Below are 23,035 nucleotides of genomic sequence, written 5' to 3' on the forward strand. Positions count from 1 at the left end.
ACGAACAGTCCACAGCATGGCATTTTGCCCGTTAACCATGTGGTGGGCAGGTACAGATTGTTCTTGGCACTGTGGCTTCATCATCCTTTTGATGACTGATAATTCTTCAAGTATCTGTGTAAAATTAAATGACAAACAGATAACCTGCATGCATGACGCTTTGAGTTATACTACTTTGTTTTGTTTTGCATTCATTTCATCTTGCATTGCTCTTAATTCATCAACTTGGTCCACAAGATAATCCACTATCCGGGCACGTTTTATAGGGTTTTCAATGCTCTCCTAAAATTTAATGGCAATTATACATGTACACTTGCATAGCTACATACCTTAGCCTTAGATATTACTTCCTCACAATTATCCTGTAAGAGGATATACTGTATAGTTACACATTGCATTTAAACTGACCAAGCAGCATGCAAGTGGTCTAAACAATCAAAGACTTAAAATTTGCACCTATACTAAATGGTGTTGGCTTAAAGGAATTACCATGCAAGAGCGCCTATATAATACGTAGTCTCACGTTGCCAGACTGCTTTTTTCCGTATATTGTCTGGGGAAAAAAGGGTCTGGTGCAACTCCAATAACTGTTTACTCATCGTGTAACAAGACTCACAACCGGAGCAGGAGTGTAGGAATACTTTATAGTTTTACTGACGTCATGGCACCTCCTTTGTGACCAATGTTATTCAATTAGCGTCCCCGGAATCTGGGGACGGCTCAGAAGTAAACAGCTATTGGAGTTGCACCAGACCCTTTTTCCCCAGCCAATATACGGGAAAAAGCGGTCTGGCCAGGCGAGACTATATAATACGTACCTCATCTGATTCGGGATCCCCATCTGATTCTACCTCCGGATCCTCTTCACTGTACTCCACGTCTGACGGATTGTCGCGGTACTGCTCAACTGCTGTACGTGACGACGCCGAACTGGTGGTGTTTACGCCATTTCCGCTAGCTATATAGAATGAGCATAAAAAATAACTTGATGCTATGCACATGGCTACTGAATACTTACCAGACTTCTTTCCTTTTCTGCGTGGTTGTTCGGGTGAGCCGCGACTGTGCGGAATTGTGACGGTTTCTTCTGGGTCAGGACGCTGGGCGGGCTGGCTGTCACGGTTCCGCGAGACTAAGGTAGCTAGAAGCTTTATGAGTCGGCCACCATACAATTAACCTACACTAACCAACCTTCGGATTGGTCTTCCTTTGCCGCTTAGGTGGAACCGGCTCTGCCGTCGCTTCTTGGTCGGACCGGGTTCGCTTCGAGGCAGTTTTACCGATTTTGGTCATGATTGCTGCACCCAAACTGCTACTGATCTAACTATAACTGTGCGACACTATTGGAGCAGGCGTTATATTTATCATTTCACTTGAAAAGATTCAGTTAGCGTTTGATTCATGTTTGATTCTTTTGATTGATCATTACACCCATTCACTCTTCTGGCACAAACAGTGACTGCATGAGCTATATACATCTCCTTAGCCAGTCAGGGTTAGGAGTCTGACCAGATATTTGTGCTGCAAGCATGCAGTTATGCATGTTCATGAAGTTCCATTGCACTTTATTTATTAATGCTTTACAGCACAAGTGCTCAATTGTCTGTTGAGTTCCACAAGCACTTGAGAATCAAGGTGCTTCAAGGATGTATAACACTTATGCTCAAGGAAAGGTTTTCTGAGTAATAACATACTGGATACATGTTGAGAATCAAGGTGCTTCAAGGATGTATCACACTTATGCTCAAGGAAATGTTTTCTGAGTAATACCATACTTGATACATGTTGAGAATCAAGGTGCTTCAAGGATGTATCACACCTATGCTCATTGAAAGGTTTTCTGAGTAATAACATACTGGATACATGTTGAGAATCAAGGTGCTTCAAGGATGTATCACACTTATGCTGAAGGAAAGGTTTTCTGAGTAATAACATACTAGATACATGTTGAGAATCAATGTGCTTCAAGGATGTATCACACTTATGCTGAAGGAAAGGTTTTCTGAGTAATAACATACTCGATACATGTTGAGAATCAATGTGCTTCAAGGATGTATCACACTTATGCTCAAGGAAAGGTTTTCTGAGTAATAACATACTGGATACATGTTGAGAATCAAGGTGTTTCAAGGATGTATCACACCTATGCTCAAGGAAAGGTTTTCTGAGTAATAACATACTGGATGCATGTTGAGAATCAATGTGCTTCAAGGATGTATCACACTTATGCTCAAGGAAAGGTTTTCTGAGTAATAACATACTGGATACATGTTGAGAATCAATGTGCTTCAAGGATGTATCACACTTATGCTGAAGGAAAGGTTTTCTGAGTAATAACATACTCGATACATGTTGAGAATCAATGTGCTTCAAGGATGTATCACACTTATGCTGAAGGAAAGGTTTTCTGAGTAATAACATACTCGATACATGTTGAGAATCAATGTGCTTCAAGGATGTATCACACTTATGCTGAAGGAAAGGTTTTCTGAGTAATAACATACTCGATACATGTTGAGAATCAATGTTCTTCAAGGATGTATCACACTTATGCTCAAGGAAAGGTTTTCTGAGTAATAACATACTGGATACATGTTGAGAATCAAGGTGTTTCAAGGATGTATCACACCTATGCTCAAGGAAAGGTTTTCTGAGTAATAACATACTGGATGCATGTTGAGAATCAATGTGCTTCAAGGATGTATCACACTTATGCTCAAGGAAAGGTTTTCTGAGTAATAACATACTGGATACATGTTGAGAATCAAGGTGCTTCAAGGATGTATCACACTTATGCTCAAGGAAAGGTTTTCTGAGTAATAACATACTGGATACATGTTGAGAATCAATGTGCTTCAAGGATGTATCACACTTATGCTCAAGGAAAGGTTTTCTGAGTAATAACATACTGGATGCATGTTGAGAATCAAGGTGCTTCAAGGATGTATCACACTTATGCTCAAGGAAAGGTTTTCTGAGTAATACCATACTCGATACATGTTGAGAATCAATGTGCTTCAAGGATGTATCACACTTATGCTCAAGGAAAGGTTTTCTGAGTAATAACATACTGGATACATGTTGAGAATCAAGGTGCTTCAAGGATGTATCACACTTATGCTCAAGGAAAGGTTTTCTGAGTAATACCATACTGGATGCATGTTGAGAATCAAGGTGCTTCAAGGATGTATCACACTTATGCTCAAGGAAAGGTTTTCTGAGTAATACCATACTCGATACATGTTGAGAATCAATGTGCTTCAAGGATGTATCACACTTATGCTCAAGGAAAGGTTTTCTGAGTAATAACATACTGGATACATGTTGAGAATCAAGGTGCTTCAAGGATGTATCACACTTATGCTCAAGGAAAGGTTTTCTGAGTAATACCATACTTGATACATGTTGAGAATCAATGTGCTTCAAGGATGTATCACACCTATGCTCATTGAAAGGTTTTCTGAGTAATAACATACTGGATGCATGTTGAGAATCAATGTGCTTCAAGGATGTATCGCACTTATGCTCATTGAAAGGTTTTCTGAGTAATAACATACTGGATACATGTTGAGAATCAAGGTGCTTCAAGGATGTATCACACTTATGCTCAAGGAAAGGTTTTCTGAGTAATACCATACTCGATACATGTTGAGAATCAATGTGCTTCAAGGATGTATCACACTTATGCTCAAGGAAAGGTTTTCTGAGTAATAACATACTGGATGCATGTTGAGAATCAAGGTGCTTCAAGGATGTATCACACTTATGCTCAAGGAAAGGTTTTCTGAGTAATACCATACTCGATACATGTTGAGAATCAATGTGCTTCAAGGATGTATCACACTTATGCTCAAGGAAAGGTTTACTGAGTAATAACATACTGGATACATGTTGAGAATCAAGGTGCTTCAAGGATGTATCACACTTATGCTCAAGGAAAGGTTTTCTGAGTAATACCATACTTGATACATGTTGAGAATCAAGGTGCTTCAAGGATGTATCACACCTATGCTCATTGAAAGGATTTCTGAGTAATAACATACTGGATGCATGTTGAGAATCAATGTGCTTCAAGGATGTATCGCACTTATGTTCATTGAAAGGTTTTCTGAGTAATAACATACTGGATACATGTTGAGAATCAAGGTGCTTCAAGGATGTATCACACTTATGCTCAAGGAAAGGTTTTCTGAGTAATACCATACTCGATACATGTTGAGAATCAATGTGCTTCAAGGATGTATCACACTTATGCTCAAGGAAAGGTTTACTGAGTAATAACATACTGGATACATGTTGAGAATCAAGGTGCTTCAAGGATGTATCACACTTATGCTCAAGGAAAGGTTTTCTGAGTAATACCATACTTGATACATGTTGAGAATCAAGGTGCTTCAAGGATGTATCACACCTATGCTCATTGAAAGGTTTTCTGAGTAATAACATACTGGATGCATGTTGAGAATCAATGTGCTTCAAGGATGTATCGCACTTATGCTCATTGAAAGGTTTTCTGAGTAATAACATACTGGATACATGTTGAGAATCAAGGTGCTTCAAGGATGTATCACACTTATGCTCAAGGAAAGGTTTACTGAGTAATAACATACTGGATACATGTTGAGAATCAATGTGCTTCAAGGATGTATCACACTTATGCTCAAGGAAAGGTTTTCTGAGTAATAACATACTGGATGCATGTTGAGAATCAATGTGATACTTGGATGTCCCAACCAAAGATCTTGTAAGGTATACCTTAGTAAGAGTCCCACAGTTGCTCATGCATGATCATATAAGATCTTATTGATTCATAGTAAGACGTTTTGGGAATCTTCTATTTCTAAACCTTCGGTGGTGACAATGGTATACTCATCCCCCCACTGGTCTCGTACTAAGTCTCATACTCTACCTCCACAGTTACATTTCAATTCTAATGTAGCCAACACTGATCATTATAAAGCTGAGCTTTTCAATCAGTACTTTTTCTCTGTTTTTGCTAGAAGTACTTCCCTAGAACCAAATCCTAATGATTTAAGTATTCCAGCCAAATCCCTGGGCGCAATAAACCTAACAGAGTCTGATGTGTTTAATGCTCTCGTTAATCTTAATCCACACAAAGCAACTGCAATTGACTACATAGCTCCTAGCATTTTAAAAAATTGTGCCACCTCTCTTGTGGCACCACTGTTTCACCTATTTACCACCAGCTTAAACACCAGTGTAATTCCAACTGAATGGAAGACACATAAGATTACTCCAATTTACAAAACTGGTGATAAGACATCTGTCAAAAATTACCGACCCATTTCCTTGTTATGCAATGTTTCAAAAGTGTTAGAAGACCTGATATATGTTAAGATGATTGGTACTGTGGCTAAGTGTATTACCCCTTGTCAATTTGGTTTCCAGAGTAACTTATCAACCCTACAACAATTACTTTTATATCACCACCAACTGATAACTTCCAAGGATGAAGTGGACGTTGTTCACATAGACTTTCGAAAGGCTTTTGACAGTGTGCCACACAATCAACTAATGGTGAAACTCTGGAACATTGGGATCACTGGAACTCTTTGGAAGCGGTTTGAATCATACCTATGTAATAGGGTACAATGTGTTTCTATCAACAACTGTTTGTCTAATTGCTTACCCGTATTGTCAGGTGTACCACAGGGGAGTATACTTGGCCCCTTACTCTTTCTAATTTACATTAATGACCTTCCCTCTGCTATTCATTCATCCAATATGTTTGTCTTTGCTGATGATACAAAGTGCTTTATGAAAATAAAGTCTGAGTTGGACATCCATAGATTTCAAGAAGATTTTTCATCAGTTTCTCATTGGAGTAATAACAATAACCTTGCATTCAGTGTTCCAAAATTTATATTTTTATGTTATCACAACATATTTAATTCATTTTATACCATCAATGGAAATACCATTCCTTGCTCTGATAGCTGTAAAGATCTTGGTATCTATTTCTCTGATAGTTTATCATGGAGATTACACTATCAAGACATTACTTCTAAAGCTTATAAATCTTTTGGATTACTTCGCCGCATATTTAAGGAAAGTTACTGTTTGGAGACTAGGAAGAATCTGTATGTTTCAATGATTAGATCTACTTTAATGTATTGTTCTTGCTTGTGGAAGCCATATTTACTATCTGATATTGAACTGTTAGAAAGAGTACAAAGGAGGGCAACCAAATATATTCTTAATGACTACACCAGTAACTACAAAGAAAGGCTTTTGAGACTGAAACTTCTTCCACTGATGTATATTTACGATTTAGCTGACATCATGTTTTTTTATAAAATCAGTAAAATTTCCATCTGAAAAGTTCAACATATTAAACTTTGTAGAATTTATCTATGGACCAACAAGATCAGCAGGTTACAAACTTAGACACGTGATAGCATCTAAAAACAGCGTAATGAATTCCTACTTCTACCGTATACCCAGATTGTGGAACAGCTTACCCTGCATTAATTGACCTATCCCAAACCCTCCTAACTATCAAATTCAAACTCAAGAATTATTTTTGGAATCATTTTGTTAACAATTTTGACAGTAATAACCTATGTACTTTTTATTTCCATTGCCCCTGTTCCAAATGTTTAAACATTCCAGCTCCTACAAACTATTTCATTCTTTAACTTGTACTCTTTATAGCTACCCCTTGTAATTATTATTTGTAGTTATATAGCTTATTGTAATTTGTAAGTAATTAATTATGGCTACCAGTGCAAGACACCACCGGGTAGACCTTCAGTTCTGTAATTTAATTGTTATAAGCTCTTGAATATTGTTTAATTTTATTTATTGATCTGTACAGTTCTGTAAAGTATTAATAAAAAAATAATAAATAAAAAAATAAAAAGTACTGTTTGCTTAATGTTTACAACTTTAGCTGTGGTCTCCGTTACCTCTACATACGTTTGACCAATAGTTTCAAAATCAGGCTTCTTGTTTTTTCTGCTTAGGATCAGTCTGGCTCTAAATATCTTGATACTAACTGTGACTTTCTTTGAGGCAACCACAGATCGAAATATAGGTGCTGGTGGGAGAGAGCTGCCTTGGGAAGATGTAGCGGACCCTGTTGCTGATGCGACAACCTGTTGACCTCGAGGAGTGATAGGAGAAAATCCAGCCCTAGCATTCAACCCAGTGGCAGTTGGTTCCTCCACCACTAGTGTCGCGTATTCAGGTAGACTGTGTAGGTCAAAGGCACTGTCAGGTTCAGGGAAGTAGATAGTACCATCACATTCGTCCCGTAACCACATATCTGTTGGGTTAACCTGTATAAATAAGTATAAAAGATCGTTTCAGATAGTAGCTATAGCTACACTGAATATTCAGTCGTACAGTCAAGGCTAATAATAGCTAAATTATTAAAAGTCCAGCGCCCATGATAGGGCTAGCTAGCTAGTTTGCTGACCTGAAATAGCTTTCGAATGTTCTCCGTGTTAGTCTGTCTCACACTGAGTTCGACTCTTCTTCCGTTTCGCTGGAGCGTCACTCGCCTGCCTGATCGTGAACCACTGCTGCTAGCCATGATAACAGTGTATAGCTGAGGTAGTCTATGAGGACTATGATGCTGTAGCATTTCCAGACCTTTATATAGCAGCAACTGCTGGTGTGCCATGAGTGCATCGAATTGGCTACGTGTTTCTCCATGGAAACCGATTGTTCTTTTTTATTTATTTTTTATTTTCTTTATTTATTTTTTTTTCAAGAAAGAAGAACCGGCCCAAGTTGGCACTCCCATCCACCACACTCTACTGTACGCTAAGATGTTCTATAAAATGGGTTTAGCCTATTCCTACACAAATCAATGGAACACATTATAGTAAGTCAAATAAGGCCAATGAAACTTGATTAGCAGTTTCGCGTCATCGCCCGCATGCTTTTGATACACCCGCATGGAATTTCATTATTGGTATTTCAGATCGAAATACTCTAATAGAACAGTCACTTTTACTCTAATACAGCATCAGCTATACTCTAATGGAAAAATCACTTGTTATAGATTAGTAACGTACTTTAGCTATTTAATGCAAGAATAATCAGTGTAGATCTCACTGTTTTTTTGACAGAAATCTTCATGTTTGGATGCGTGTTGTGCTTTTGGAAAAATAATGAATAATGAATAATAACCGCCCGCCCGCATCAAATTTTCACAAATCTGAGCGAGAAACTGGTAATCAAGTTTCATTGGCCTAATGAAGCATCTGGAAGATCAAAATATACTTTCTGACAGACAGTTCGGATTTAGGTCTAAGCACTCTTGTGAGTCACAATTATTTATCACCATCAACGACATTGCCAAACAAATAGACACAAATTTACAAGTTGATGCTGCAATACTAGATTTTTCTAAAGCTTTTGATAAAGTATCTCACTCAAGACTCCTCTACAAACTAAGGCACTATGGAATAAGAGGGAATATATTACACTGGCTTGAATCCTTTCTTCATGGTCGCACACAGCAAGTTATAGTAGAAGGTTCTAAATCATCCACTTGTGATGTAACATCTGGTGTTCCCCAAGGGTCTGTTCTTGGACCAGTTCTATTCTTGATTTATATCAATGACATCATTGCCAACATCCAAAGTGAGACCCATCTTTTTGCAGATGATATCCTTATTTACAAAACCATTAAAACACCACAAGACCATAAAATACTTCAAGATGATTTAAACTCACTGACAAGATGGGCAACTGACTGGATAATGGAATTCAACATCTCCAAATGTAAAATTTTACAGATAACAACACACCATAACAAGAGTACTTTCACATACAAAATGTCCGACATTCCACTGGCTACAGTATTAGAACACAATTACCTTGGAATCCATCTCCACCACAAATTATCATGGGATCCTCACATCAATTACATCTGTAACAAGGCAAATCGACTCCTTGGATTCTTAAAAAGAAATCTTCACAATGCACCATCAGAAATTAAAGAACACGTCTACAAACAATTGCTATTACCATCATTAGAATACTGCTCAACCATCTGGGACCCCTATCATCACACTAGTATTAGTAAACTAGAAATGATTCAACACCACGCTGCTCGTTTCATTTTGAACAAACCCTAGCACAGATCTAACCAAAACCATGATAGCATCACAGACATGTTAACCAGCCTTGAATGGCCTACACTTCAAAACAGAACAACAATTGCTAGTCTCACCTTCCTATTCAAGATTGTCAGGAACTTACTAGCAATACCTGATCATTACTTACCGTCACCAACTCCAGTGTCCTCCACCCGTGCTCAACATCCTCTCAAGCTAACTCAATTGCAAACAAGAGTTGATGTGTACAAATACTCCTACCTCCCTCGAACAATTATTCAATGGAACTCCCTACAAATTCCTAACATCGACACAATAGATCTTGAAACATTTAAGAACGCTGTAAGTAATATATTATAATATGTGATTGTAATGCTCATTAGCGTGTTGCCCCTAGTGGGCTTTGCTAATTAACAATAATAATAATAATAATACACCTACAGAGCTACTGAAACAGAACCTACAGAACACAGAATAGAAAAAAAAAGGAAATGGGGGTTTAAACGGCCCCAAAACGCCCCTCCCTCAGTGTAAGGTCAACTGATGCTGGAACATGACCCTTAAAGGGATGACCAGAGGAGGAGCGAGAACCCCTTATGCACATGATGGCAGAGTGCAATAAAGAGAAGCCAAGATGGCAGCGAAGCCAGCTCATCACCCTACAGTAGGGTGATTTCCACTTACAAGATAGGAGGAAGGCCAGGCGCTTGTAAGCCACAGTGGTCCAGAAGTTGAAAAAACAAGAGGACTAAAATTACCATGTTCCACCTCTCGCACTCTCTCCTCATACTGACGGCGCTTTGAAGTTTCATGCTGGTGATAGGGATTACAACGGTTTGAAGGGGCATAAGGGTTAAATATTCTAACATCAAAAAAAGTAGGTTCAAACCGAGAACCCCAGAATCCAGAAGCCTTGATGTCCAAGCGAGCACCGTCATCTTGGTTAGCTGTACGTAGGGAGGGAGATTCACCACTCAAGTGCTGAAGGGGAGGTACAGTAGATACATCATGACAAACCTCTGACATTAATTCTGCAGTCAAATCTCGGATGTCATTGTGGCGGATGGTAGGGAAGGCTCCGTTTGGACAGCTGAGAGCATGTTCAATGTTGTTGGATCTGCCACAGACACAGCTGACAGGAAGATTCTTAGGAGACCAACCATAACGGAGAGCTAACGCATCACAAAAGCCACCTTTGTGGAGAGCAAATCCATGACATTCCAAAGGCAAAGTGGAAAGCCAGGAGGATGCACCCTTCTCACCAGCAAGTTTCAGAGACAGTTGGAGATTGTTGGACAAAGTCGAGAAAAACTCTGAAAATCTTTGAGAGAGATTCTGACGTTTGATGGATAGAGCTTCTTGTTTAAGAGCACGCTGTTGTTGTAGGATGGAGGAATCAAAGCAAGAAAGCTGATTCAGGATGGCAGATGCTAGGGGGGATGTAACAGATGTGGAAAACTGATAGTTGTCTTGGGAAGATTTACAAGGGTCAAATACACCAAGGCCCCCTTGACGGATTGGCAAAGCAAACATAGCCCGTTCAGAGTCATTAGGGGCATGGAGACATAACTTCGGCAGCAAGTGCAGACGAATAGCCTCCTCAAGGGGAGCGAGTTGAGAGGACAAATCACACACAGTCCTAGTTAAAAAGGTCCAACGAGATGACAGGCCGTGAATCATAGCGGAATATGCAGCATGTGGCTGACTGGAGGCAAAATTGAAAAGCTGAATAACGTCATTCCGCCATTGACATACCCTTTCCTGAAGAAAGACAGATTTAAATTCAGGGGAACCAAGAGGAGCTCCCAAGTAGGGACGACCTTCAATTGTAATGCGCAGGGAAGTACCAGCAAATAAAGTGCAGGCAGTGTCATAGCAAGAGTGCATACTATCTAAATATATATATTATGAACTCTTGGTCATAGTAATCTTCTTTAAAGACCAACCAGGACTTGGAAGCATTCACGTAATACCCATAGCCAGGACCCAAACCAGACAACTGTTTCCACCAGACCAGCAGGTCAGCAAGAGACCCAGCAGCAGCAGCATCATCTTCAAACCATACTTGAGTGGCCAAGCCATCCAACTTTTGTATAAGAGGAACAGTAGAGAGCACATACATGGCCATAGCCAAGGGATCACCCTGAGTGGTTCCCTCTTCAGAGAGTAGACATTCACCATCAATAATTAAAGAGGATGCCTCCCTATACACATTGGTAAGAGTAACAGCAAGTGGAGGGCAGATAAAGTGTAAATTGTGTAAAGAAACATGCCGATTTAAGGAATTAAAAGCGTTGGAGGCATCGGCCAAAAGCACAGCCTGGGTGTTAGAAGAATGGAAAAGGCTTTGCATAGCATGGACTGCAGCTTCACAGCCAGCCTCTTGACCAGCACAAAGTTGGAGGTTGCCTGCAGCCTCCAAAATGTCAGTCTTCACCATAAAAAGAATAGCTTTGGATATAATCCGATGACTCGTCTCACCTATATCGATGGGACGAACGCCTGGATTCTTGTCAAGGGCAATAAGGCGGCAAGCCAAGAGGGGTGAAAGGCCATGAGGATTTACGTAAGTGGATGCCATCCGTCTAGCAACAGAGGCAAGGGAATCACACAAATCAGCAGATACAGACTGGAAGGAAGTACACATACGCCGCCAACCAGCAGCATCAATACCAGAGGGACCAGCAGCCCCATCAGTTTTGAGGCAGGAGACTTGTATGAGATTTGTATGCAGAACTGATTGTTCTGCATACAAGTCTATGATTGGCTAGAATCTTTACAGAGATACAGCCTAATTAGATTTCTGCCATAAACAAAGGACATTGTGCATTTGTTTGGACAGGGCAGTGACCATGGCCAATTTAAACCACCATGGTTGCATGTAGTACAACCCAGGACGTTCCATGCTTGCCAATGTCTACCATAGTGTGACCAACAATTAGATATTCCTGTTGACAGCATGACCACAAGCACACTTGGTCTTCAACTGATAATTATTCTTGGCCATCAGTTGCTTTAACTGAGCTGATTGACAGATAGCCAAGCTACCATTATAAATCATGTTGTATTAGTTACAGACACAAGCAATTGTGGCTATACGTATGTACATATCTGTTAATTAGCTAGTAATATTGAATATCAAACATAGATCATACAAAAAAAACAAAAAACAGGTTTATTTATTCCTGATAGCAAGAGTTCATAATATATATATTTAGGAGAGTATCCAACGCCTGTATTACCCCTTCAAAACACACTGCGTAACAATTGTGCAACATTGTGTAACATATCTGAATATTTTAGTATAATTTCAGTAAACTCCAACACATGACTTCGCCATGAAAGACTTGTTGATAGGCGTTGATATACCAAAGGGAAGACCTGCAAGCACTTCAAGGCCCTTGCAGCTCTTGAAGCAAGTTAGCACCTTTGGTGATGATGACTATTGCATAACATTATTACGCAGTGCATTTTGAAGGGGGAGTGAGAGGAAGTTTGCTGGAATGGTTTGAATCATTTCTACACAACAGAACCCAGCAAGTAGTAATAGAAGGCCGTTATTCCATATCTTGTGACATAACATCTGGTGTCCCCCAAGGCTCAGTTCTTGGACCTGCCCTTTTCCTAATATATATCAACAACATATCTACAAACATACATAGTGAGTTGCGACTGTTTGCAGATGACATTTTAATTTATAGGCCTATACACTCACCAAGTGATCAGAAGATTCTGCAGGATGACTTAACTACTCTTATAAAATGGGCAAATGAATGGCAGATGGACTTTAATGTATCTAAATGCAACATCTTACAAGTTACCACACACCATACCACCAAAACATTTACATATCAAATGAATGGAGTGCCCTTGAAATCAGTAGAAAAGATTAAATATCTTGGAGTTTACTTGAACAATAAACTTTCATGGCACGATCACATTGACTACATATGCAACAAAGCAAATCGATTACTTGGTTTCCTAAAGCGAAATTTACATTCCTGTCATAAACACTTCAAAGATTATGCCTACAAACAATTTCTGCTACCATCTATCGAATATTGTTGTGCCATCTGGGACCCACACCACCAAAACGACATTTCTAAACTTGAAATGATTCAACATCGAGCTGCTCGTTTCGTCTTAAATAAGCCTTGGAACAGACACCACCGTGACAGTATCACAGACATGTTAAATGAACTAAATTGGCCATCTTTAAAAGAACGCAGAAAGCAAGCACGCTTCATCCTATTGTACAAGATAGTTAATCATTTATTATTGGTCCCAAATCGCTGTCTGCCATCATTAAATCAAACTGCTACCAGAGCCCATCATGATCAGAAATTTAATCACATACAATCTTCAGTAAACACGTATCTCTATTCATTCCTACCCAGAACTATTCCCCATTGGAACGATCTATGTATCCCAAATCTATCTACCATTGATCTTGAAACATTTAAACAATCAACTACTCCTACTTTATAACTGTAACTTAGCACTTATTGTATTTATTGTAACTTAGCACTCACTGTAATTTAGCACTCATTGTAATTCTAGCACTTATTGTAACTTACCACTTTCTGTAATTTAGCACTAGTTGTAACCTAGCACCTATTGTAACTTAGCACTTATTGTAACTTAGTACTAATCATTATTGTAACCTAAATTATAGGCACTTATGTTATTGTAACTTAAACTAGGCACTTATGTGTACGTACCTTGTACATTAGCGTAAAAACCCTGTTGGGTGTTTGCTAATCAATAAATAAATAAATAAATAAAATAAATACAGCGATGGATACTCTCCTAAATATATACATTATGTACTCTTGCCGATAGTCATCTGAGTAAATTCTGATCATTACCTTTTATCTTTCAGTCACTTTGGATGATGCATATGAGGTGTGAATGTAATGTCACCAGTGATCGTTTGCGGTTACAGTTACTAGCTAGCTACGGTCTGGCACTAAATGATTATGGTGGCTGAGAATAAAATAATGTCTTAAAGCTTACTGAAAATAAAGCATGTTACTGATAGACTATTATCTAGCATAAAGTTTAGTTTCTGGTTCATTAAAAAAAGTGCAGTAGTATAGAGCTAGCATCACAGAAAGCAGCTCTTTTCAGTGGTTATTACATTTATTTAACATAGTAATTGCAAATGACTTGTAATTACGACTAATGGCGTATAGCTAATCAAGACACACGGTAGTGTGTCGTGTGGCCCAAGAAGCCGACGTGCCACCCGTGAGTATATTAACAGGAAGAAAGAAAACGCAATTTTCACACCTATGTAGCTCTGTGATCCCTCATCCGATTGGCACTAAATTTGCTAGAGAGGTGCCGGCCAGCAAGGGGAGTCTACACACCAAATTTGAAGAAAATCGCTCCAGCCATTTCCGAGATACGAGCGAACAAAGTTTCGTTTTAATTTCTTCGTTTTTTCTTCTACTTCTTCATTTCGCAAAATCCGCCATAAAACACGAATGCGTGCTCGGATCGGGCTGAAATTTGGCACACTTAAAGGGCTCATTAAGGCGGATCTCTGTACCAACTTTGGTAGGAATCCGATGAACATTCACGGAGTTATTACCGATTATTTGCGTAAAATAAGGTCGAAGGTCTGTCACGCCTACAGGGTAAACTCCTTTGAGGAATTAGTTGAAAATTGCTATGTAGATTGAGCAACCATCGTAGGAGTGCCTTTTTGTGGTTTGAAAGGAATCGGGATAAAGACCACGGAGATATGACACAAAATCCTACCTGTGTCAAAATTACGCGATCGATTTTTATGAATAAAAAATACTATTAGTTTTCGTATCTATCAGGCAAACCGCTTACAGCAATGAGCTGAAAATCAGTGTGTAGCTGGAATAATCATCATAGAAAGTCCTTGCAGTAGTACAGAAGAATCGGATTACAAACCACTGAGTTATGATTCGAAAGGCAACTACGTGTAGCAAATGCGAGATCGAGATACTCTAATAGAACATTTGGGGAAGTTGATTGGAGTTTTTGCTCATGCTACCAAAAGTGCTTCTGGCAAAGCTATGTTTGCTAGGTTCTCTGACCTTATACAGAAAGTTGATAGTTTGCCATTAAGACCTGAGTACCAAGTATGGATTTATAGGAATTATGTTCTCTCAATCATCAGATTCCATCTCACTGTTGATAGTGTTGGACCATCCACTATCAATAAAATGGAAAATCTAGCTACTAAATACCTGAAACGTTGGCTCTGTTTACCTCGCAGTGCCACTCGTGTGATCTTGAACTATCCAGGTGTTTGCTGTCCTAGTGTGCGTTCAATTTCAAAGCAGTGTAAACTTAGTTTACTTGCCAACATCTCCTCCTCATCAGATCCGATGATTAAGGAGTTGGCCTTACAAGTGGATCTTTCCTCCAATTTCCTCCAGATTAACAGTTCTCATCAGGAGTTACTCAATGAAGCCAGAGCTCAACTGGACTCTATTCCTACGGCTCGCAAGCTCTACACAGCTAGCAAACACCTTGCCATTTCTAGAGAATTGACACTATGCAAAGAGAAGCTGGACACTCTCTCTGTTCAATGTAAATTTGAATCAAGTGCTGTTCTGGAAGCTGACTCTAAGCTGTGGAATCGACTCCTGTTGGGTTTTCATCCAGGCCAGCTTTCGTTTGTGCTGCGAGCTTCATCAGATACATTACGAACTCCGTTAAATTTACGTCGCTGGCATATACAAACTGGTGCAACTTGTTCACTTTGTTTGTCACCTCGTCCAACTTGTCACCATGTGCTAAATGGGTGTCCTGTGGCTTTGCAGCAAGGCAGGTTTACTTTTCGTCATGATGCTGTTTTATTATGTTTGATGTCTGAGTTGCAAGCTTGTTTGGATAATGTAGAAATATTTGCTGATTTGGATGGCAAACGTGCGTCTGACTCTCCTCCTGCCACCATTCCCCCTGCTGTACTAGTGTGTTCTCACCGACCTGACATTGTTATATATAATGCAGAAATGAAATCTGTTGTACTTCTGGAACTTACCTGCCCATTTAATTCTCGTGCTGACCTTTCTGCTGCACGAGAACGTAAGCAGCAGAAGCCAGAATATCTGCAAATTATTGCTGAGCTTGACCGCTTGGGTTTTGTTAGTCATTACCACACAGTTGAAATTGGTTGCCTTGGCCATTACCTTACAGAGACAGTAACATCTATGAAAAGAGTTTCAAATCTGAGTTTTTCCAAGACGAAAGCATTGCTTGATAGAGCAGCTGCTGTGGCTATAACTTCCTCTCAGAGAATCTTTTATGCACGTAGTAATCCAATCTGGACACTTTAAGTTAAGTTTTGTAGTTAATTATTTTTGTGTGTATCCTTGCCATGCCTACGCGGATCTTATCTTTGTAGTCGCATGTGTCCGAGGCTCTGTATGTAATTTTGTCATTTCATCATTATTCTGATGGTTTAAAAAAAAAAAGTCACCCTAATAGAGCATTCAGCTACGTTTATAACTTACTCCATTACAGAATCAAGACACACGATAGTGTGTCGTGCGGCCCAAGAAGCCGGCGCGCCACACCGTGAGTATATTAACAGGAAGAGCTATGAAATTTTAATTTTGAGTAAATTTGTATGCCAAGATCTCGAATGTTATCCAATAGCTCCAGCTGGATTTATACTATAGCAGGAATCCAGCTGGAGCTATTGGATAACATTCGAGATCTTGGCATACAAATTGACTCAAAATTAAAATTTCACATTCACACAGATATGGTAGTTAAAAAGGCCTACCGGATTCTAGGTCTCATCTGTAAATCATTTGAGTGTAAGGACTCTGATGTCATGGTAAAACTATATAAAACACTTGTCCGCCCAATTGTTGAATATAACAATGTCATATGGGGACCTTCTTACACACTTGACAATCAAAAACTTGAAAGAATGCAGCGTAAAGCAACCAGAATGATTCCATCTATCAACCATTTATCATACTACGACAGATTAAGATATCTAAACATATGATCTTTACAACACCGTAGACGAAGGGGTGATTTGATATTTTTGTACCAAATTCTCAAAGGCAGTTATGATATAGAAAATCATTTAATTACCCCATCCACTTCTACTGTAACAAGAGGTCACACAAGGAAATTATTCAAACATCACACTAATTCGTATACAAGATCTAATTTTTATAGTAACAGAGTAATCAATGACTGGAATTCATTACCCCAATCTATTGTTGATTCTCCCTCTGTCAATGATTTTAAAACACTGCTGGACAGACACTACAGTAATTGCTTATTTGATTTTGTATAGTAATTAGAATAGCTAAGTACATAATAATTATTAATTTTGTTTATGGATGTACAGGAATAAGCCTTTATCCTTAAAATACAAATACAAATACAAATATAAAGAAAGAAAACGCAATTTTCACACCTATGTAGTTCTGTGATTCCTTATCCTATTGGAACCAAATTTGCTACAGACGTGCCGGCTCGTTATGGGAGTCTACATACCAAATTTGAAGAAAATCGCTCCAGCCATTTCCGAGATACGAGCGAACAAAATTTCATTTTAATTTCTTCGGTTTTTTTTTCTTCTACTTCTTCATTTCCCCCACTTCGCAAAATTCGCCATAAAACACGAATGCGTGCTCCAATCGGGCTGAAATTTAGCACACTTGAAGGGCTCATTAAGGCGGATCTCAGTACCAACTTTGGTAGGAATCCTATGGACATTCACGGAGTTATGATCGATTATTCGCGTAAAATAAGGTCGAAGGTCTGTCACGCCCACAGGGTAAACCCCTTGAAGGAATCAGTTGAAAATTGCTATGTAGATGGAGTAACCATCGTAGGAGTGCCTTTTTGTGGTTTGAAGAGAATCGAGATAAAGACCATGGAGATATGACACGAAACCCAACCTATGTCACAATTACGCAATCGATTTTTATGAATAAAAAAACTATTAGTTTTCATGCCTACCAGGGAAACCGCTTAGAGCAAGGAGCTGAAAATCGGTGTGTAGCTGGAATAATCATCATAGAAAGTCCTTGTAGTAGTACAGAAGAATCGGATTACAAACCACTGAGTCATGATTCGAAAACCAACTACGTGTTGCAAATGCGAGATCGAGATACTCTAATAGAACAGTCACCCTAATAGAGCATTCGGCTACGTTTATAATTTACTCTATCAAACAATTATATTACATTGCAAGTTATTCTGTAGGTAATTCAGCTACAACCAGTTAATCTGATAGACAATTCAGCTACAGGCAAATCACCCTGTAGAGAGTTAACCTAGAAACAAATCACCTTGTAGAGAGATCAGCTAGAAGAAGTCATCTTGTAGAGAGTTCAGTTACAAAGAAACTATGCACCATGTAGAGAGTTCAGCTGCAAACAAATCACCCTGTAGAGAGATCAGCTAGAAGAAGTAACCTTGTAGAGAGTTCAGCTACAAAGAAACCATTATGTAGAGAGTTCAGCTGAAAAAAATCACCCTGGAGAGAGTTCATGATCAGCTACGAAAAGATTACCCTATAGAGAGTTCAGCTGCAAATAAATTACCCTGTAGAGAATTCAGCTACAAACAAACCGCCCTGTAGAAAGATCAGCTAGAAGAAGTTACCTTGTAGAGAGTTCAGTTACAAATAAACCATCATGTAGAGAGTTCAGCTGCAACGAAATCACCCTGTAGAGTGTTTAAATCACCCTGCAGAGAGTTCGGCTGCAAACAGTTCACCCTGTAGAGAGATCAGCAAGAAGAAGTCACCTTGTAGAGAGTTCAGCTACAAAGAATCCATCATGTAGAGAGTTCAGCTGCAAACAAATCATCCTGTAGAGAGTTTCAGCTACGAAAAGATCACTCTGTAGAGAGTTCAGCTAGAAGAAGTCATCTTGTAGAGAGCTCAGCTACAAGAAATCACCATGTAGAGAGTTCAGCTGCAACCAAATTACCTTGTGAAGAATTCAGCTGCAAACAAATCGCCCTGTAGAAAGATCAGCTAGAAGAAGTTACTTTTTGGGGAATTCACCTACAAAGAAACCATCATGTAGAGAGTTCAGCTACCAACAAGTCACTCTGTATAGAGATTAGCTAGAAGAAGTTACCTTGTAGAGAGTTCAGCTACAAACAATTCACCCTGTACAGAGATCAGTTTGAAGAAGTTCTTTGTAGAGAGTTCAGCTACAAACAAATCACCCTGTAGAAAGATCAGCTAGAAGAAGTCACCTTGTAGAGAGTTCAGTTACAAAGAAACCACCATGTAGAGAGTTCAGCTACAAACAAATCACCTGTAGAGAGTTCAGCTACAAACAAATCACTTTGTAGAGAGATCAGCTAGAAGAGGTCACTTGTAGAGAGCTCAGCTACAAACAATTCACCCTGTACAGAGATCAGGTAAAGAAATTACCTTGTAGAGAGTTCAGCTGCAAAGAAACCATCATGTAGAGAGTTCAACTATATACAAATCACCTTGTAGAAAGATCAGCCAGAAGAAGTGACCTTGTAGAGAGTTCAGTTACAAAGAAACCACCATGTAGAGAGTTCAGCTACAAACTAGTGACCCTGTAGAGACATCAGCTAGAAAAAGTTACTTTGTAGAGAGTTCAGCTACAAAGAAACCATCATGTAGAGAGTTCAACTACAAACAAATGACCCTGTAGAGACATCAGCTAGAAGAAGTTACCTTGTAGAGAGTTCAGCTGCAAAGAAACCATCATGTAGAGAGTTCAGCTACAGTACAAACAAATCCTGTAGAAATATCAGCTAGAAGAAGCCACCTTGTAGAGAGTTCAGTTGCAAAGAAACAACCATGTAGAGAGTTCAGCTGCGAAGAAACCATCATGTAGAGAGTTCAGCTACAAACAAATCGCCCTGTAGAAATATCAGCTAGACGAAGTCACTTTGTAGAGTGTTCAGTTATAAATAAACCACCGTGTAGCGTGTTCTGTAATGAATATATGTATTATATATATATATATATATATAATTTGTACATTCACTGATAAAATTAGAAATATTTAAAGTATTTAACATCTGCTTCATCTTTTCTTCTTCCTGTGGTAAAGAACAGAAAATCCCCTTTGGGGTATACAAACACAAAAAGAAGTGAAATCTAATCAAAAACAGCTAAGCTGTAAAAAAAGGTGCGTCCCCAAAAAGGCCATGGTGAAAAAAGGTGTGAAATCCAAGGTGGCGGCCAAGAAATGGCTGTGATGGTGGGTTAACGGTAAAAATTTTAATAACGACAATTCAGGTGAATTTTGTGCTAAGACCAAATTCACCTGAATTGTCGTTATTAAAATTTTTACCATTAACCTACCATCACAGCCATTTCTTGGCCGCTACCTTGGATTTCACATCTTTTTTCACCATGGCCTTTTTGGGGCCGCAACTTTTTTTACAGCTTAGCTGTTTTTGATTAGATATTAAATACCTTAACTAACTTCATTGTTGAATCTATCGCTATGATCAAAGCTACTGAAGGAGCTGAGACTAGCTGGTCACACAAAAACTAGAAGCGCGACGTCATATTCCAACTACCGAAGGCATGTCAGCCTTAGAAAAAATTGAAAGTTTTATCAAGTTCAGGGTGCAGGTTATGAGAAAGACGCACAAACAAATTAGTGAAGAATTACAAACAAACTTTCCCGGTGAAAGAGGGTTCAGTGTCCGGTCGATAGAAAGATTTTGCAGTGAAAAGGGGATTAAGAAGATGTCCCAGTTAAGTGACAGAGAAGTGGATATGATAGTCAGTGAAGCCATTGTACAGGTAGATAGCTAAACTTGATTGGTACTTTAGTGACACATGTATAGCTAACTACGAACTAAGAAGTATAGCTACTGTAGGTACTTTGATTTCGAATAGCTATAGCTAAGAGTGTGATAAGTGATTTCATTTAATTTTTATAAAAAAAATATATATATATAAAAGCTAAGGCCATCATCATTATTATATTGCTTTTCCCCGTCACCTAGTGCAACAAAAATGATGTGGGCGGGAGGTGACTTTTGATTATATATATAGCTCTGTTTACGCACATGACTGCTCTATTAGAGTATCTAGATCTTAAAAGGCACAAGGTTATGCAGTCTGTTCAACAAGAGTGGAGGGACCGACTCCAACCTTCATATTGGTATACTTATATGCTTTTACCTTAACAGGTAAGTCAATTTGTGCCTCCCTCCATACAAGTGATCAATAATCAAATAATTAAAATTTGGTGTGGCTACCTAAGGCAGTGACAGGAAACAAGGAATAAACTAATGATGGCCTAAGCTTAAACAACTCAAAGGCAAAACTAGCTAGCTAGCTAAGTTGCATATCAATTTTATTTGAGTGCGAATTGGCATGGTTGCACACCCCTCATGTAAAAATATGTATACTGGTCAGCTCAACATGCATACAGTTATGTAATTTTTTATCATAATCTCACGACCACATGTCATGACCGCATTAACCACACGCATATACTGATCTATATTATAGATATAAATACAACTATTTATATGTATCATCTGTGTTAAGGTTGGACCAACTTATGGAAGAAAGACAATGGCAGGCTTGTTAGCAGCCAGGGGAGTCCACATCAGTCAGAATAGAGTTGCAAGTTCACTTAGCCGTAACAACAGTGCCTATCATAATGCCCGTACTACAGCCACTGCACGTCAAACAAACCCAATTCCATACTATGCTGAATATGCAGGCCACAAGCTCCATATTGACCAAAACGAAAAATTGGTCATGTATGGTGTTACTCATATAGCAGTGGTGGACAGTTACAGTGGGATGATTGTTGGATTCATTTCAATGCCAATAAAAAACAATGTGGACATATATGAGCACTTATATCAGTGAGCATATCATACCATAATAGATCAATGTTACAAGTATTACACTTTTATTTTCATATTATAGACCAATCATTCAGCAGTATGGTTTGTGGGACCAGATCAGGGTAGACCAGGGGAAAGAGTGGATTTTAAAGCTTTATGTTCAAGAATGCCTAGCTCACCTAAGACATAACACTAAACGATCCCCGCATATGCAGAGCACATCCAAACAGGTATAGTAGTGAAATAATTATGTAAAACATCAACAATTATGTAAATGTATTTAGAATCACTGCGTAGAACATATCTGGGTAGAGATCAACAGTCGGGTTAATTACCCCATTAAGACATGTCTGATCACTCTAGAGGGAAATGGTGACATAAACAGGGATTGTCATCACACAAAATTTTGTATGTCATGGTACACACTGCAGGTAGCAAACATTGGAACGACTATGGCAGTTCAAGCTTGGAATTACCATGTCATACCAGGTGAGGTCGAGTACATGGCTGTTTGCTTGTGTAGATAAATATACATCCTATAGGTTCCAAAAGACAAAGAGGAGTACCAATACATCTAATGCTTGAGAGCAACATGGCACAAATGATTGATCCCAATGCAATACCAGATGGGCAAAGTGCCTTGCAAAGTTTTGAATCCATTGGGGACACATAACAATATTTACCCCTTTTGGCGAGGATCCGTTAGCTACAAATCCCAGCTTGGTTACTCAACGAGAGACTGAATTCTTCCGTCTCTATCAAGACCTGTCACCAGCCTTCCACAGTCTGGTAAATGGTGATTATTACCTCTTCAGGGAAGGTTTATTATGTTTAATAGACATTAGCAAAAGACTTGCTCATTCAATGTAATTCAACACAAATATTATTGTGCATACATGTAGCTAATGTTATGTTTTACAACCATCATTATTAATATTTAAATTATTGAGTTGATCTTATGGGAATAAGTTAATATTAATACAAAGGTGCATGATCACACAAGGTAGAGGGGATGGAAAGTTGTGTGTAACATATAGTGTGTGTCCAAGCAATTAGTTTAATTTTGATAATGGATGATTCCCATGTTTTTTTCAAGATCCATATAAATCAGA

At 38.8% G+C, this 23,035-nt stretch overlaps 2 protein-coding genes and 1 pseudogene across 2 annotated transcripts; 2 read left to right on the forward strand and 1 right to left on the reverse strand.

Moving 5' to 3' along the window:
• Nucleotides 1–9,591: 9,591 nt before the first annotated feature.
• On the reverse strand, nucleotides 9,592–10,848 carry LOC136247757 (uncharacterized; annotated as a pseudogene).
• Nucleotides 10,849–15,058: 4,210 nt separating this feature from the next.
• Nucleotides 15,059–16,283, forward strand: LOC136247758 (uncharacterized). Its single transcript, XM_066039584.1, has 2 exons — nucleotides 15,059–16,222; nucleotides 16,275–16,283. Exons 1-2 carry the CDS (start codon nucleotides 15,059–15,061, stop codon nucleotides 16,281–16,283), a joined length of 1,173 nt encoding a protein of 390 aa, XP_065895656.1.
• A 4,209-nt stretch (nucleotides 16,284–20,492) lies between these two features.
• Nucleotides 20,493–22,716, forward strand: LOC136242927 (uncharacterized). The gene is made up of 5 exons (XM_066034434.1): nucleotides 20,493–20,859; nucleotides 21,616–21,941; nucleotides 22,006–22,153; nucleotides 22,208–22,412; nucleotides 22,466–22,716. The coding sequence occupies exons 1-5, from the start codon at nucleotides 20,638–20,640 to the stop codon at nucleotides 22,594–22,596; spliced, it is 1,032 nt and encodes a 343-aa protein (XP_065890506.1). The 5' UTR covers nucleotides 20,493–20,637; the 3' UTR covers nucleotides 22,597–22,716.
• Nucleotides 22,717–23,035: the final 319 nt, after the last annotated feature.

The sequence above is a fragment of the Dysidea avara genome, chromosome 2 (genome assembly GCF_963678975.1).
Source record: "Dysidea avara chromosome 2, odDysAvar1.4, whole genome shotgun sequence".
Lineage (NCBI taxonomy): Eukaryota > Metazoa > Porifera > Demospongiae > Dictyoceratida > Dysideidae > Dysidea > Dysidea avara.

Bases quoted from the DNA above. Each gene is read 5' to 3' on its own strand.
- LOC136247758 (XM_066039584.1), top strand. From the start codon at position 15,059: ATGCGAGATCGAGATACTCTAATAGAACATTTGGGGAAGTTGATTGGA.
- LOC136242927 (XM_066034434.1), top strand. From the start codon at position 20,638: ATGTCAGCCTTAGAAAAAATTGAAAGTTTTATCAAGTTCAGGGTGCAG. The intron at 22,154-22,207 runs GTATAGTAGTGA...AAATGTATTTAG, and splicing joins TGCAGAGCACATCCAAACAG to AATCACTGCGTAGAACATAT. The intron at 22,413-22,465 runs GTGAGGTCGAGT...TACATCCTATAG, and splicing joins GAATTACCATGTCATACCAG to GTTCCAAAAGACAAAGAGGA.